The sequence below is a fragment of the Microcebus murinus genome, chromosome 18, assembly GCF_040939455.1.
Source record: "Microcebus murinus isolate Inina chromosome 18, M.murinus_Inina_mat1.0, whole genome shotgun sequence".
In the NCBI taxonomy this organism is placed as follows: Eukaryota; Metazoa; Chordata; class Mammalia; order Primates; family Cheirogaleidae; genus Microcebus; species Microcebus murinus.
In genome coordinates, this window is record NC_134121.1 from 58,171,656 (window position 1) to 58,189,210 (window position 17,555).

General features: G+C 44.9%; 1 protein-coding gene across 1 annotated transcript in view; it reads right to left on the reverse strand.

Moving 5' to 3' along the window:
* Positions 1-1,080: 1,080 nt before the first annotated feature.
* The window catches only part of SRP68 (signal recognition particle 68), a 38,455-nt gene continuing 21,980 nt past the window's right edge, over positions 1,081-17,555 (reverse strand). Inside the window, exons 9-16 of the mRNA XM_012778859.2 lie at positions 14,063-14,161; positions 11,261-11,325; positions 7,996-8,152; positions 7,282-7,376; positions 5,495-5,624; positions 3,127-3,202; positions 2,760-2,812; positions 1,081-2,207 (exon numbers count right to left, since the gene is read on the reverse strand). Coding sequence (XP_012634313.1) covers positions 1,980-2,207; positions 2,760-2,812; positions 3,127-3,202; positions 5,495-5,624; positions 7,282-7,376; positions 7,996-8,152; positions 11,261-11,325; positions 14,063-14,161 — 903 coding nt within the window. The 3' untranslated portion in view covers positions 1,081-1,979. The remainder of the gene's footprint in view (positions 2,208-2,759; positions 2,813-3,126; positions 3,203-5,494; positions 5,625-7,281; positions 7,377-7,995; positions 8,153-11,260; positions 11,326-14,062; positions 14,162-17,555) is intronic.

Below are 17,555 nucleotides of genomic sequence, written 5' to 3' on the forward strand. Positions count from 1 at the left end.
TTCATCTCCACTGCTGGGACTCTGGATCCCCAGGGGCCAGCAATCCAGCATGGGGGGGTTGCAAGGGTGGTGAGCAAGACAAAGTGACATCCTCCAAGGAAGACGAGGACCTAGGAAGCCAGGTCGCTAAGGACCCCCGCCCTGCTCCCCTCACAGCGCCGCACACCCTGGCACAAGGCAGACAGGAGACTGCCCGCACAGTGGGGCCTGGAACCAGGTTCTCAGAGCTGGAGCACAGCACAGCTGTCCCCACAGAGAACGACCCGGGAAGAGGGTGGGGATAAGAGTGAAGCCCCTCAACGTCCCCTCAGCGCAACAGAGGCACTGACCTGGTCAAAACCCAGGACCTCAACCTGAGATCAACTCTATGCTACATCTTCAAGGGGAGGGAGGGAGGAAGGATACTCCTAAATTGTATGGCACAGATGGGGAAACTTTCAATTAAAAATAAGTCAGTTTCCTGAGGCTCTTTGATCCAAAGCAAATCCTGGAGAAGAGACCTCTCAGAGCATCTTGAGGCTTCTTGCCAACATGCAACTGACAAGTCTAATTTGTCTTCCCGCCATCCCTTTTAGCTCCTGCCATGCTTTCCTGAAACTTGCAGGGGAAATGGCACAGCCACACGCACAGTGGGATTCCATCTTGAAGTAATGTTCTCAGATCTTTAATCATATGGCCTTCCCTACAGGCCAACTAGTCTGATGTCTGACACATCTAAGCCAACTTTTTTTTTCTGAGGGTCTCGCTTTGTCACCTAGGCTGGAGTGCAGTGGTATGATCACAGCTGACTGCAGCCTCCAACTCCTGCCTCAGCCTCCTGAGTAGCTGGGACTACAGGCACACACCACCATGCCCTGCTGATTTTTAAATTTTTTGTAGAGGGAGGATCTTGCTGTTGCTCAGGCTGGTCTTGAACTCCTGAGTTCAAGCAAGCCTCCTGCCTCAGCCTCCTAAAGTGCTAGGATTACAGGTGTGAGCTACCACGACCGGCTTAAGCCAACATTTCTCCTGGTGGATTTTCTTTCCTATGGGATAAATGAGTTTTGATCTCCAAAGGGACTCAGAGGTGTCAGGTACATCTCATGTTTAAATCACTTTTATTCTTTGCTTTCTTACATTGCTTTTGTGACTTCTATTATTGATGTTATAATAGAAATAAAAAGGATGACCAAGGAGAAAAAAGGGTAAGGAAGGAGATTGATTAAACTATAATGGCTGCTAAAAATTACAGACTGGGGAACTCTTTTTAAAAACAGTGCCTCTAACACATCCAAATCTGGCATCAGTCTCACCCAGTTGCCAGGAAGTCAGGACACACTTGACCTCATGGGGTCATACAACCAGGTCCCCGAGGAGAGAAGAGGGATGAACATGAGGGAGGGCATGTAAAAAATGGGCACAGTCTCCACCATCTTTGCCTTTTAATAATAAGATTTGGTTTCATCATTTCTGAGTGTAACATATTTCTTCTAAAAATAGAGCTCTCTGCTTGTTCTGAAACTTCTTAGCATTTGCTTGGAGGTGAAGGGGAATACAGGCTGACCGTAATTCTGGGGGTGACGCTGCCAATGTTTCAGTCATAGACAAACTGTTCAAGGGATTCTGGATGCTCACAGCAAGGATGAGTTCACTTCAAATCCATGGTACTGAGGAAACTCGACAGAATGCTCCGAGGCCCCATCCGTGCCCACTGGCCGAAGGGAGTCAATCACGGCTCCCAGTGGCCCCACTTACAGGAAGTGCGGGAGACAGAGCGACCCCAAACACACCTACCAGAAGACGACAGGGTGCCCTCCTAACACACTGGTTAAGAATGTAAGTGCACACACACACGAGATGTAGGAACGCAGGGCTGAAGATGTTAAACTCCCACCCTGGCCCAATGCAGACCTGGATTTAATGGCATGGAACTTGCTGGGATTTTCTCACAATACAGATCAAGAGTTGGCATCTCCCCCTGCCCCCGAGGAAGAGCCTGGTTAGCTCCTGAATCCAAAGATGCCCTTGATGTATCCAGTGAGGCCACTCTTGGTCTTCTGCTCCAACTTGTCCTCAAGAGGTGGGAAGGCCACATGGTTGAGGGCCAGGTCAAAGAACAGAGGCTTGCAAGGGATGGGCTGGAAGCCTGGCGGGAAGTGCACGAGGTTGGCTTGTTTGGTGACGAGGGAAGGATCCAGGCAGAATGTCTCAAACCGTTCAACCAGAGGCTAGAAGTCAAATCACAAAGGGAGGGATCTGGGTGTTAATCACGGAAGACTCTCTGGAACATTCACTACCTGCTGAGTACCCAGTTTGGTGCTGTACGTGTGCCATCTCATCCAATCCCCACGATCTCCCACCTGATAGGCTGGAGTCAGTGAAACCCAGAGCGGGCCAGGCTGGGATCAGGGTAGATGGCCTTTGGACCCAGGAGCTTGAGCTCTACCCATGAGTGCTATGCTACACAGCGACAGGTTCCTCAGCCTTCTTATCTGGGATGAGCTAGAGCCAGGGGTGGGGAACTGTGGCCTCTAGGTCACACGTGGGCCCCAGATCCACAAGTGCAGCCCCTCGACTGAATCCAAACTTCACAGAACAAATCTCTTTTACAGTGTAATTTACATTTTATACAGGGAGCTTTCACAGCTTTGAATAAGAGAAGGGAGTGAAGTGGGGGTTTCCTTAGAAAGTAAGGGTCCACTGCTCTACAAATGAGTACACATTCCTAATGCGCTACTAATCCTACTTTTCATTCCTCAAAAGCCACAGCCCCGACATACCTTATTGTCCTTTACTTGGGAGGAAGTCTCTGTTTGATGGGAGTCGTTGGTATCTGAAAGTTTCACAGAGATTCAATGAGAACAGGATTTAGCACATGGCAGCAAAAAATGAGGCCTGTCACATACATGGCTTCTAAATCCCAAGAGCAAAGGTCACCAGCAGGTGGGGAGTCAGCCCTCTCCCTCCTGGGTCCAAATTCTGCTGCGAAGTGGTGTAAACAGACAATAAATCCCAGCGCTAATGCTGTCAGCCCAGAGAAACTAGCACAGTGGTAGGGAAGGCAGTTCACAGGGAGAAGAGACAATACAGTAGTGTTTCTCTAGATCCTCCTACACAATTCTATGGCTAACGTGGCACGGGGCTCACCGAGAATGGCAGCGGCCTGCAGGGAGCACTTCTCTGACCGCACTTGAGAGATGAGTTCTTGCACATCAGGCAGGTCCTGAAACGATTCAGAAAACATGTTCTCCCAAGCCAGCGCCAGCTCAGAGAAACACACCAAGCTAACCTGAGTGAAGCGATCCCACTGGTATTTTCACAGGATTTTAGACTTTTTAAACAGCTCTCCCTATTAAAACAAAACAAGAAGCTATCCTGTTTTAAATGGGAAAAGCTATGCCATGGCTTAGTAATAATGCCTGGAAACAGTGATGATGATAATGATAATGTTGATACATTTATCACACACTAAACGAATTATCAGCCAGGCATTATTCCAAGCAGTTCACACAATTGGAACTGTGCTAATTTATTCTTCTCAATAACCCCGAGGCAGTTTGCACTCCCATTTTACAGTGAGGAAACTAAAGCAGGGAGAAGTGAAATCAAGTGCCAGTCACACTCCCCCAGCGGTAGCAGGGCCGAGATCCAGAACCAGGTCGCTGGCTCACGGGCCTAAGCCCTTACCCGCCACATCCCACTGCTTCTCCAAGGGGCATGCAATTCTCCTGGCCTCAGTCTTGTACTTGGCACCATGGGAATGATCTGACGAGTTCTGAATACCACAGAATCCTTCATGCCTCCGTCCTCTGACACTTTCCCCAAACCATTCAGCACACGGGGTCAGACAAAATGCCTCTTTCTCCTCTCCTGAGATGACACCCTGCTGTGGCCATGCTGCTGCCACACCCACCTCCTCCTTCCTATCTCTCTGCCTTTGCTTGAGGCCTCCCTTACTTCTTTTGTATTCATACATGGGCTCCTGCATGCCAGTCTGTGGCTGCAACAGAACCACAAGCTCTCTGAAGGGAGACACCAGGTTTCTGCTGTTTCCCTCCTGGGCAAACAGCAAGGGCTCTAGCAGCAACAGCTCTCACACACTGGCAAATGACCACATTAGTAATAACCTTAGTCTGCTTTTCTGAACAGTCTCTACTTATAAAATATACATGGATTCCTTGGACCAGCCAATGTTTTAAAAATCTCTACACCATCACAGCAGTCTACAAGCTTAAGAAGCTAGTTGTCATTCAATAATCAATAAAATAAAACACACACTCCAGTGCTGTACTTAACATCAGAAATTTTTTTTTTCTTTTTCTTTTTTTGAGATAGAGTCTTACTCTGTTGCCCAGGTTAGAGTGCCGTGTAACCAGCCTAGCTCACAGCAACCTCAAATTCCTGGGCTCAAGCAATCCTCCTGCCTCGGCCTCCCACAGTGCTAGGATTACAGGCGTGAGCTACCATGCCCGGCCAAGATCAGAAATTCTTAAGCCTTGGTGGACACCCAAATAACCGGGGGTCTTGTTAAAATGCAGGTTCTCACTCTGGAGGCCCCAGGTGGGGCCTGAGAGTCTGCATTTCTAGCAAGCTCCCCAAAGCTGCCACTGGTATTGGGCACACACTGTGCAGGAAGGCCTCACCCATAGTTCTCAACTTTGCTGCATGTTAGAATCACTGTGAGATTTTAAAAATCTCAATGCCTTGGCTGGGCGTGGTGGCTCACACCTGTAATCCTAGCACTCTGGGAGGCCGAGGCAGGCAGATCATTTGAGCTCAGGAGTTCGAGACCAGCCTGAGCAAAAGCGAGACTCTGTTTCTACCAAAAATAGAAAAAATTAGCCAGGCATGGTGGCGCATGCCTGTAGTTCTAGCTACTGGGGAAGATGAGGCAGAAAGATCGCTTGAGCCCAGGAGTTTGAGGTTGCTGTGAGCTAGGCTGATGCACTTACTCTAGCCTGGGCAACAAAAGTGAGACTCTGTATCAAAAAAAAAAAAAAAAAAAATCTTCCTAGGCAATTTCAACATGTAGCCAAGATTGAGAACAGTACTTCAGGATTTTTGGAGGTTTTTTTTTGGGTGGGGGAAATAGGGTCTCACTCTGTTGCCCTGGGTAAAGTGCAGTGGTGTTATCATAGTTCACTGCAACTTCAAACTCCTGGGCTCAAGTGATCCCCCTGCCTCAGCCTCCCAAGTAGTTGGGACTATAGGTATGCACAACCATGCCTGGCTAATTTTTCTATTTTCTGTAGAGACAGGGTCTCGCTGTTGCCCAGGTTGGTCTCAAGCGATCCTACTGCCTCAGACTTCCAGAATGCTAGGATTATAGGTTTTGTTTTTTTTAAAACCAGAGAAATGGCTTTCTTTCTTTATATCTCAATCCTCCTCAGGCATGGAGCACGGGCTCCCGGGCAGCCAGGGGAAGCCAGCCTGAGCAGGAGCCTAGCTGCCATGTCCTCCACAGCTCATTCCATGACCTCTTCAGCTTAGAAACAAGGAGAGGTCAAGGTCTCACCTTTAAGCTGTTCTTGAAGGCTCCAGCATCGGAATTTACTTCATTTGCATATTTCAGGACTCTATCATACAGGACAAGGGCTTCACTCCACTTCTTCACCAACACGTAGGACTGAGCAATGAAAAAACACCTAAGGGAGGGGGGAAAGGAGCCAAAGCATTCTCAAGCAACAAGTACCCAAGACCAACGCTTTCCTTGCAGTTTGGGCTAAAATTTTACATTTGGAAATAGGTTTCTAAACTCAAGAGCAGTACATGAGAGACCCTTGCACTGTAAATGTTCAAGTTTGCTCGGCTAACCTGCAGGCTCTTCCCAGAAACCAGAGATGACGACCATATAGGTCCAAGACTGAGCCACTGTCTTTTACTTACTGGCTGACTCCGCAAAGAAGGGGCAGTTTACAAAATGGGTCAAGGACAGGCAAGAAGGCAGAATGTTGTCTGGCTCAAATATAAATCCCACCCACCCCTGTCTATACATCCAACTCCCAATCGTTCTTTCCTAATGGTCCTAATCTCTTTTCCAAAAACCAAATCCAAAGCTTATTTCTTTTTTTTTTTTTTTTTTGAGACAGAGTCTCACTTTGTTGCCTAGGCTAGAGTGAGTGCCATGGCATCAGCCTAGCTCACAGCAACCTCAAACTCCTGGGCTCAAGCAATCCTTCTGCCTCAGCCTCCCAAGTAGCTGGGACTACAGGCATGCGCCACCATGCCCGGCTAATTTTTTCTATATATATTAGTTGGCCAATTAATTTCTTTCTATTTATAGTAGAGACGGGGTCTTGCTCTTGCTCAGGCTGGGTTCAAACTCCTGAACTCGAGCAATCCGCCCGCCTCGGCCTCCCAGAGAGCTAGGATTACAGGCGTGAGCCACCGCGCCCGGCCCCAAAGCTTATTTCTTTTTTTTTTTTTGAGACAGAGTCTCGCTTTGTTGTCCAGGCTAGAGTGAGTGCCGTGGCGTCAGCCTAGCTCACAGCAACCTCAAACTCCTGGGCTCGAGTGATCCTTCTGCCTCAGCCTCCCGAGTAGCTGGGACTACAGGCATGCGCCACCATGCCCGGCTAATTTTTTTTATATATATATCAGTTGGCCAATTAATTTCTTTCTATTTATAGTAGAGACGGGGTCTCGCTCTTGCTCAGGCTGGTTTTGAACTCCTGACCTTGAGCAATCCGCCCGCCTCGGCCTCCCAACCAAAGCTTATTTCTAACTGAAGTTCCTCTACTGGGCTCAGCACAGTCTGGGCGCCGCTGGCCCCTGACAGGACTGAGGGGGGCCACATAAGTGAAGACGGGGCACCCTCAAGAGCCAGAGCACACTGGAGTGTGAGGGCCAGAAAAGGGCATGAATGCACATGGCTGTACTCTGCCGTCTACACCTCCGCTCGGCTACCCAGCCTCCTTCCAGGTCACAAATAATATAATTCATTTAAGTAACTGAGAAGTTGAGCTTTATCCCAATTCAGTTCAGGTGCCCTTAACTGGCCACTCTGGTTCTGTTAATTAACACCCCTTTTAGTGCTTGTCTCTTTTCCATGGGAAGGGAGGAGGAGAGAGGAAAACAAGTTTAATGTGTGGGCACTCCGACTCCCTGACCAAAACAAAGAGTAAACGAGGTGCACTGGACACTACTGGCCGCAACCTTTAGTAGACATTTTCTTTGAACACACAGGCAAGGCGACCACATTGTCAAAGGCTGGTGATCCCATCTTCCACAGGACAGGACATGCTCCAATGCAGACAGAACCACTGGAGTCCAAGGAAAGCAATGCCAGTCCCATGGTGTTACCTATAAGCCTTGTACACCAGGGTCTTGAGGCCTATCTCCTTCTGGAAGGCTTTGTCCTCCTCTAAGCCAGGAAGCTGGAGCAATTCCACCAAATTCTGTGTGACAGATGCAATAAGAAAATTCATGAAGGAAAGACCTCAGATTGAGTTCCTGACAGACTACCTTAGCTCAGACTGATGGGGAAGTCTATGAAATGTGACTAGGCAGAAGTCACACCTGGCGTGGCCTCTGTTCCCCTCTCTGATACTGAAAGCCTATTTGTCCTTTACGACTCAACTCACATTTCACCCACCTTCAGACACATCTTGGACCCTCCCAGCTGGAAGGGAACTCTTACAGCTCTGAACTTTTACTTCAGAGGAGTCTACTCGTTTGGCACCTACACGGATGCCTTGTGTGTGTGTGTCTTGAAACTACTACTAAGTGGCAAACTATTGGAGCCAAGACAGTGTGGACTCAGGTCTCAGGATGCTCCACAGCACCTGGGAGGGTATAGACACAGGTGAAGTATGCAGTGAATACCTGTGTGTTCACCAGTCTCCACACATTTGAAATACAGGGGCTCACAGACTGAACTAATACAAAACCTTTGTCTTTTACCCAGCTGCTAACAGCTCCTGGGTGTCACAGCTCTTTTGCTAGGCAGAGTTAAGCCATTTTGTGTCCAACACAGGCAAAGGACAGGGGCTTGCCTTCCCAGTCCTCAAGGTTCACCTGTAGAATGATGTCATAGAGCCGGATCAGGTCCTGGGGCCGGGGGGAGCGCTTGCTGTCATCTTCTGGCTGCTGCTGCAGCAGGGCCTTCTGCAGACCTTTGGCCATGTTCTCATTGCGCTTGATTGCTGTTGACAGCTTGATGTAAGTCAGGTAGCTGGAATGTACACATGTCAGTTCCAGTTATGCTCAGAGAAGCTGAGGTGCTGGGAAGACGATGGGTTGAGACTGACCAAGGGGAAGCGTGGGCATGAGGGTGTGTCACACAGCAGGGCCATTTGGCCTGGGCCTCAAGGGATCCTCAATTTGGCTGCGAGTCAGTAGCAAATTTGCAGGGGACCAGCATGAGACTTTATCACAAAATCTGATGTTAGCTCGAATTACAGCCTCTGTATCTTTTTCATCAAGAGCCACAGAGTTACTAATTTCAGAGGACAGTGTTAGTCCTTAAGATGGTTCAAGGATGATGAGCCAGTCTCAGGAGCAAGGACTAGTTCCCTCCCTCGCCCACACTACGAGGACAACACGCTCCCATTATAGCTGCCCCTGCTCATCTGACGACCTTCTCATCTCAGAAAACACCAAGGTACAGTCTCTTCAGATGGTGACGCACACTAACCATGTGTATGTACTTAAGAGACTGTGCCACCTGGAAAGTCCCTTTAAAATCTGTGGATAAAAACATGGTAACTGCTTAAACATCTGTAAGAAGCATTTATGCTTCTAGATCCCTACCACACTCTGGCGGAAGACTGAGACCACTCTGTGAAGGGGATACAAAAGAGGCCTATGGACAGGGGATCCAGGCACAGCTGAGTCCAGGGCTCCATAGTGACCAAGGGACTGTCGAGTAGAGCACTGACCTGCTGCCCTTCTTCTCTACTCGGCTTCCAGAACAACAGCAGGCCAGTGTGTTCCAGGGATCTGACCATCCCGGGAGAAACGTCAAGATTCTGGAGTTGGGGTCCTTTGTGGAAGGGCAGAGCCACTCACAGCAAGGCCCGCACACCTGAGCGGAGCTCCCACCTGACGAGCCTCATTCCTCAACAGGAGTCCCTGACCAAGGGTAACCCGACATTGAAGGAAAACCTCTAACAAGAAAGAGGCCAAAACCAAGAGGGGAAAAATAAGCAACCTGGAGGAACCTGACTCTGCAGGGAGAAGAAAACTTCAAAAAAAAACCCTATTGTTATTCTAACAATCCCAGAAAGATAAGGGAAGACTTTGCAGTTGTGAAATTAGAACAGGATATTATATTTTTAAAAATAATATTCAAAGAACCCAAACGAGCCCTTTAGATGGTATCAGAAACGAGAAGGCCTGTGCAGGGCTGGATGGGAGCAGGCGAGACGGGACAGCAGTGGGGGGTGCACGGCAGGACCACATCCCCAGGTCCAGACACAGCAACACACACGTCATTCATGTGGACGCGAATACCAAAAGAATTTGTTAGAAGAATGAAAAGTGGCTGCTTCTGAGAAACAGGAGAGAATGTCATGAGATGGATTTTCCTTAAAAGCTCTGCAGAAAAATCAGACTCTCAAAGTAACTATTATACACACAAGTGACAGAGGAATTCAGACACAGCTTTACACAGTTTTATTAAAATACAAAAGCTGCCTGATTCTTCATTCATCAATTTACCCCAAAGCTGGTCTTCCATCCTAACTGAAATTCATGATCTTGACACTAGCTAAACCTTAAGGTGGAAGAATGGACCCAAGGGCAAAGGCTTCCAAATTTGAGTTTCCTAAGCCTTGTTGAGGTTTCAAAGGGTCTTTTGAAGGTAAGGAAGTTAGAGTGACTCCTGACTCTTTGTGGCTGTTAACTACAAATGTATCACTTAACCTCCCAGAGCCTCAACTTTCTCCCCAGGTTGTTGAAACAGACAACATCCAAGGGCCACTCTTGCTTGACATTCTCTGCAGTCAAGGCCCCTGGCAGTCAATCTGACCTTCGCATAAAACAAAATTCCTTAAGAATGGAGATTAAGAGTAAAGAAGGGAATATGTGTGGTTTTGTTTTTCTAAAAAAATGGAGAGGGGCAGGGGGATGGCTAAGGACACTGTCAGGTTCACCATACAAATGACAAGCAATGACTAAGAAATGAAAATTTCAAGGTCAGAAGGAAAGAGAATTCGATGAGAACTGGAGTTTTCCCAACCAAGTAACAATCTTTCTCCATTGTACATTCCAAAAAATACCACTCTTCCTCTTTTCTTCTGTGAAACAAAAGAAGGATTCACTTTTTTTTTTTTTTTTTTTTAAGATAGGGTCTTACTGTATCCCCCCAGGCTAGCTCACTGCAGCCTCAAACTCCTGGGCTCAAGTGATCCTCCTGTCTCAGCCTCCAAAGCAGCTAGGACTACAGGTGTGTACCACTACACCTAACTAATTTTTTGTAGAGACGGGGAGTTTCTCTTGCTCAGGCTGGTCTCAAACTCCTGACCTTAAGCAATCCTCCCACCTGAGCCTCCCAAAGTGCTAGGATTACAGGCGTGAGTCACTACACCTGGCCAGGATTTATCTTTTTAAACAATGAAAACTTGACAAAGTGATTTAAAAATGTATATGAAAGAGCAAAGGGATAAGAGTAGTCACAATACACGCAGGGAAAAACCTGATGAGAACTCGCTCTATCAGATGTTAAGACTTGGCACAAAGTTATAATAATTCATTGTGCCCATCCAAGTACAGACACATAAATCAATGGAGCAGAAGAGAGTCCAGCAAAAGCACGAGGAGAAGACGGGCTGCATGCCCAGCAGAGCCGGTACTGCAGACCAGCGGGATAGGATGGAGCAGTCAGTCAATTGTACTGGAACGATCCACTATCCCCACAGAAAAAAGTGAAGCAGATCCTTCCTTACACAAAAACAAACTCCAGATGGAATTCAACTTAAACTTGAAAGGGACAACTTTAAAACATTCAGAACAAACAGAATAAATTTCAGAGCTTGGCACCGGGAAGGAGCGTGACTAGCTCCAGAAGAAGGGGAGGAATGAAACGAAGGAGGAGCCACAGGGAGCTTCCAACACTGCTGTGTTCTAGTTCTGAAGCTATGTAAAAATCTTAAATTAGATATATTAAAATAATATGCAAATGTAGTATATATAGTTTTATATGATGAAATGCAGGTATGTGCATTAATATTATTATATATCAGGAAATTATTAATTAAAATGTATAAAACATTCTATATTCTTTTGTTCCAATGATATATTTCATAATATTAAAAAGTAGAAAAATTACAATAACCCTTACCTGTGCAGGTATTGAAGATTAGACACCTTTCCTGACTCCCCTTCAAGGGTGTAATCTCTCTGTTTCTGCAGAAAGTGAAAAAGGTAAAAACTAAAACAGCTGATCCTACCCTTGACTCTGACCACCTCATTCAAAGGTGTGGTCCCCAAAGTGCCCTGAACATAGATACAGACTGTAGTAAGTTAGGGGGCCTCAAATAACAAAGATGTACTTGACATATCACAGAATGACAGGGTCACTCAGTTGCCAACAGCACCTAAAAACTGGCCTCAAATAAGAAAATTCAGAGTAATAACCAGTTGAAGTTTTCTGTCCACTCTTCCTAGTTTTAATCTTAAAACATTAAAAACAGACATTCCATAGTCCATGGCTCCATTTTAGGGACTGTGGTTTAAGCCTGAGTCACACCTTTTGTGCCCTTGTGCTATCAGAGCTTGCCTTTTGTGGCTGATGAAAAATGGCCCCCAACAATGTCCACATCCTAACCTCCATGGGATCTGGGAAGACGTTACCTGACATGATAAACAGACTGTGCAGATGTGGCTAAGGGCCTCCGGTTATCTTGGATTATCTAGATGGGGCAATGTAATCACAGGGTCCTCAGAAGAGGGACACAGATGGGTCAGAGATGGAGAAGATGTAGGGGTAGAAGCAAAGGGCAGAGAGGAGAGAAGACACTGGGCTACTGGCTTTGAAGATGGAAGAAGGGGCCACAAGTCAAGGACAGCAGGAAGTGCACTCTCTGGAACACTGGGAAAGGCTTCTCCTAGTTCCCCCAGGGCTTCCAAAAGGAACACAACCCTGGGAAGCCGGTTTAAATTTCTGACTTCCAGAAGTGTGAGGTAATAAATTTATGTTGTTTTAAGCCATTAAGTTTGTGGTAATATCACTGCAGCAACAGGAAAAGAATGCATCTTCGTATCACCATGTTCATCACATTCTGCGAGGTGTCTCCCAGACTGCTGTGAATTTTAGGTGAGTGACAGTGATGGAGGCTCGGGCCCTGCAGGCACCGGTGTTAGTGGATGAAGAGAAGCATGATACGTGCAGGCAGCCTAAGGGGAGAAGGAAGTAGGCAACTACATGGAGAAAGTGGTGATTTTTAAAAGAAACATTTATATTCAAGGTACTGTGGCAGGTGATGAAAAAAATATATAGCTGCTTAAATTAAGATGTTTATGATCTTGGGGAAAATATAATGAAAAGGTAAATATAAAACAAGAAACAAAATGTTAAAAGGCAACACGTGAAGCCATTGTTTAATGGGTACTGAGTTCAAATTCTACAAGATGAAGAGTTGGTGAAATGGCGGGTGCTGATGGCTGCACAGCATTATGAATGTATTTAATACCACTGAACTGTACATGCAAAAGGGTTAATTAAGGTGCTAAGTTTTGTTACAGGTATTTTACCATAATTTAAAAAATTATAAATTTTTAAAAAGAGGCAATACATGATTAACTATCAAATAAAAATTATAGCTGTGTATCAGATATTTAGAAAATGTCGAGAGATCTTTGTGGGCTAGGATGGTTACAGGCATGCTCTTCAGAGATGATAAGCTATGAGCTGGACCTTGAAAAACAAGGTGGGGTTTGAATAGGTGAAAAGGGAGAGGAAAAGATCATCCAAGTGTGAGGAGGGAAAGGAGAACAACAGTGTGGTAAACACACGCAGGCGGGAAAGGCATATTCAGACCATGCTAAGCAGAACAGCTTGAGGCAGAGGACTCAAGGCAGAAGAATGTAGCAGAGTAATAAGCCGGACACAGACTGGGGAAGGCCCATGTACCAGCTGAAGGAGTCTGAACCGTGTTTGCTAGGCCAGTGGTCTCTAAAGTAGGGCACATAAAACCTAAGAAGTGTGGGTATAAGAAGAAAATTTGGACTTGTATTTATATTTATCTAATTTTAAAAACTTTATTTTAATGTATCTTATGTATTACAAATCAGTTGTTGAATAATAAAGTATGTAATTTATAGATAAACATATCAGAGGTACATGCTCAATTTTGCTTATGGGGTATACCGCATCATAAAAGTTTGGGCCAGGCACAGTGGCTCACGCCTGTAATCCTAGCATTTTGGGAGGCTGAGGCAGGAAGATCACTTGTGGCCAGGACTTCAAGACAGCCTGGGCAACACAGCAAGACCCTGTCTGTATAAAAAAATTTAGCTGGGCATGGTGGTGCATGCCTGTGGTCCTAGTTACTTGGAAGGCTGAGCCAGGAAGATGGCTTGAGCCCAGGAGTTCGAGGTTGCAGTGAGCTGTATGACGCCACTACACTCCAGCCTGGGCAACAGAGACTCTGTCTCAAAAAAAAAAAAAAAAAAAAAAGTAAAAAACTTTGGGAGATCACTGCTTAACACCTAGAGGAAATCTTTGGGCTTTTAATAATCAGAAAGTCAAATGGGATTTAGAAAGATTCAATTTCAACTTCTAGAAAGAAAGGCCTAGAGAAGGAACCAAGGCCAAGACAGGAGAAGCAATGAGATCTCAGCAGTAGCCTAGGCATAAGACAAAAGGCTAATTGGAAACAGGTGGGATCCCTGGGCTGGGGAGGCCCTTCAAAGGGAGAATAGATAGGGTTTGGTGACAGGGATGAAGGAGACAATCATCTAGGCTGGAAATAATATTCAATAATCACATGGACAATATTTTTGAAAAGGAAGCATGGAAGAGGCCCTTGTCAGCTGACCACTACAACTAAAAAAACCAGTGGCTCAGAGTATAGCATACTTAGACCACTGGGCCCCCACGTGAGAACGAACCTATACTCGGTGGTTCAGCTGATGGTCCTACCTGGTCTGGCTTGAGGTCTTCCCGAACAGCCTGGATGGCATCCCGACACTCACTGAGCATGGACTCAAACAGACGCTCCTTGGTTTCTTCACTTTCAGCCTAACAAAGGCACAACGAGCAAGAGACTTTCTTTGAGTAAATCGGAGTATTCTAACGGGAGGAGGGCATCAGAGCACTGATTCCCACCCCCACATACTCGCACGTGCTCAAAATCTGAGATCATTTTAATTGTTACTATTATCTATCATGTAAGATTTTCTTATAGCCTTATTCATTATTCATATGGAAATGTGAATTATATTTTTAAAAGTAAACATACTGAAAAAACCATCTGTATAACTAATCTAAAAATTTATCTGTCAGGCAGCTGATGCTTTAAATTTCTTTCTGTCACGGTACTTTCTGCTACTTTCCTCCAGCGTGTCCGTCCCCCTCTGCTCAGGACTGGGACCTGGCACCCCTTCAGGGGCCTTACAGACTAGACTTGGGGCATTGCTCCTTCATACCGAAGCATAGCATGCCAAAAGTTCCTTTCCCTTTTTCCTTACAGAACAAACTATCAAGGTCTACTGTATGCCACAAAATTACCCTTTACAAATGTAATCCAACTTATAGATTTGTTTCTTTTAGCAAGTGATAAACATTACTAATCAATAATCAAAAAGACAGTTCTCCTAAATATCATACTAAGTTCTCTTCACCACATTCAGCACTCAGATATTGCGCATGGCTCCTACTCTGAGAACAATTTTTAGGGCAGACAAGGTTGACAAGTATGAGATGACAGTTTTTGTACAGGTACTGGGCGTCACCCCTCTGCTACACAGCTGGGTAAGTGAAAAAGTGATTCATTAACTGAATACCCGCCAAACCACATTATCATCCTAAAGAATCTGACTGAGCAGGTGGGAACAGACAAAAAGCAGAAAGGAGATGAACTTGTATTACTGGCAGACCCACTATGAAATTAAAACATTAACATTCCATTATTATATTTGACTTTCCAAAGAAACTAACACCCAATCTGAAAAACTGTCTCAATATTCAACTGACCTCTAAGAAAGTGCAAAAGAAAATCCAATACTGCCCACTCCTTTAACAGGTGGCTAGGGGAGGCTTAAAGAAAGCCTTTTTTCTGAAGAACTCTTATGTTTTTCCTAGTTTCCAGTGTGAAAACAAGAATCTTCCTATGAATTACCCAATATAAAGCAAACATACTTTTCCACTTATAAGATACTTGACATTCCTGTTGTTCACTAAATTAGGAGCAACCCAGGGGCACAGTCACCCTATAAATTGATTAAGGCAAACACAGCCACCATAACTCACTTAAGCATAGAGCAGCACCGTCCAAAAGAACTTTCTGCAATGACAGAACTGTTCTCTGCCTCCACAGTAGGAGTTAGCCACACACCGAGCACCTGGAATTTTTATTAATTTAAATTTAAATAGCCATATGTGTCGAGTGGCTACTGCACCGGAGAGTAAAGAAATACACATTACAGAACATTGTTAAGCCCCTCAAGTTGACAAGATTCTTTATAATCACTTAATCAAACTTGCTAGCCAAATGTTTCAAAGTACAAATCCTATGGAATGGTGCAGCTGTATGATACTTAACAACTGGAATAAGATAGGCGCAGACTTGGCACTGTTTAAGAAACAAAACCACTAACCACACTCATATACCAGAGCCACATTATTAGGAAGGATGAGCTACAGCATCAGTTTTAATACCATGCAATCCAACAAATATGCCACCAACACCCTTTTTCAGGTAGGTGAGGTTCAGTGGTTGGGGCAATGGGTGTCTAAGTAAGAAAAAAGCAAACTCTGTTTTACCAGCTACACAGGATCTGTCTCCTTTCCTGTAAGTAGGATATGGTTTAAATTAAAATGACACGAAAATGCTAAACCTCTTTACTGCCAAATACATTTGCTCCCTTTGACTAAGTAAACCTCTGCATCAAGGTGCTGAACATAAGCAAACTTCCCTATTGTTTCCCCAAAATTCTAAATTCCATTGGGAATTTTATAAAAGTCTTAAACAACAATGAAGGAAAAAGCATATCTGAAGGGGAGGACTTCAGTCAGTTGTGTTTTTCTTTTGACACCCACGCTACACAGTGACTCAGAGGCCACTAATTTCTGAAGCAGAACTTCTCATGATTCTCCCTGGGCTGGACAAAATGTCTCCAAACTGCAAGCCTTAAATATATTTTACTACTTACACTTTTATGCTATAAACCTATATTCCAGTCCAAGATAATTTCTGAAAGGACAATGCAATAAGAAACACCTCTCAACATGTAGAGGCAGGATTCCGTATCATCTATATAGCAACCTTCCACGTCACCCACTGAACCAACGAGAATGTTCCTAAGCACAGACAGCAACTCCCTGTGTAAAAATTTGTGGTCTGGCTGGACCTTTTTCCCAGGTGTGCCTATGCCCGAGAGAAAGCTTAAGCCCAGAAGTAATGTGGTACTTATTAGCCCTAATAATTGAGTAGATAAATACTAGATCAATTTTTATAAAACTCGAAACCTCCAGAATATGTTTTTTCTACAATCTCAGGCTCAGTCTTCAAGCAGTGTCTCAACGCTGACTGGTGTGGAGGAAACTCAGCTACAGCCTCCTGAGGCACAGACCTCCTGCTAGAATATTAAATACCAGATTCCCAGATTGTTTTCACTTGCCTATAGCAATTGCTGGAAGGTGGTGGTGTGACTAACAGACATACAAGGCAAGTCTGAGCACATTCCCCACCACACCCATACTGTGGGGACAGGAACCAAACCTTCCCCAGCCCTTGAGATCTAGGAAAAAACATGGAAATCTGGTAACAAAGGAGATAAACCTCATTTGAGAATAGTTTTTTTTTTTTTTTAAAGGAAAAAGATGAATAGTTTCCCTTCCACTCATTAAAATATTAACTTGGTAAGAGTCATCAAAAGCCCGTAGATATTTAATATATACCCTTCCTGCACAAAGAGCTACCTAAGAATAGTCCCACAATGCAACTACCAGTGACAATTCAGAAGTGGTCAAGTATTACGAAAGCAATATAAAGCAAGAAGACAGACAATAGTAAGGATGTGAAGACTGAAAGCTTGGCTAAAAAAACTTAGAATTTTGCAACTGTATTTTGGCAGGTGATTAATTCTAAACTCAAGTCTTTTCAGTCTAATATTTTATTTCCCTGAATTATTTTTTCCTTCCATGCTTTTCAGTAAACTGTTATTTTAGTATTTAAATATAAAAACCTCTACAAACAAGCAACAAGCTGGGGTTACCACATTCTTGCATTCCAGTTACTAGAGGGTGGCAAATACCAATATCAGCTATGTTGGGAGACACTGTAATTACATCCAGAATATATAAGGAACTTGAACACTCAACAGCAAAAAACCCCAAGTAATCCAATTTTAAAATGGGCAAATGAGCTGAATAGACATCTATCAAAAGACAATACATAAACGGCCAAAAGGAA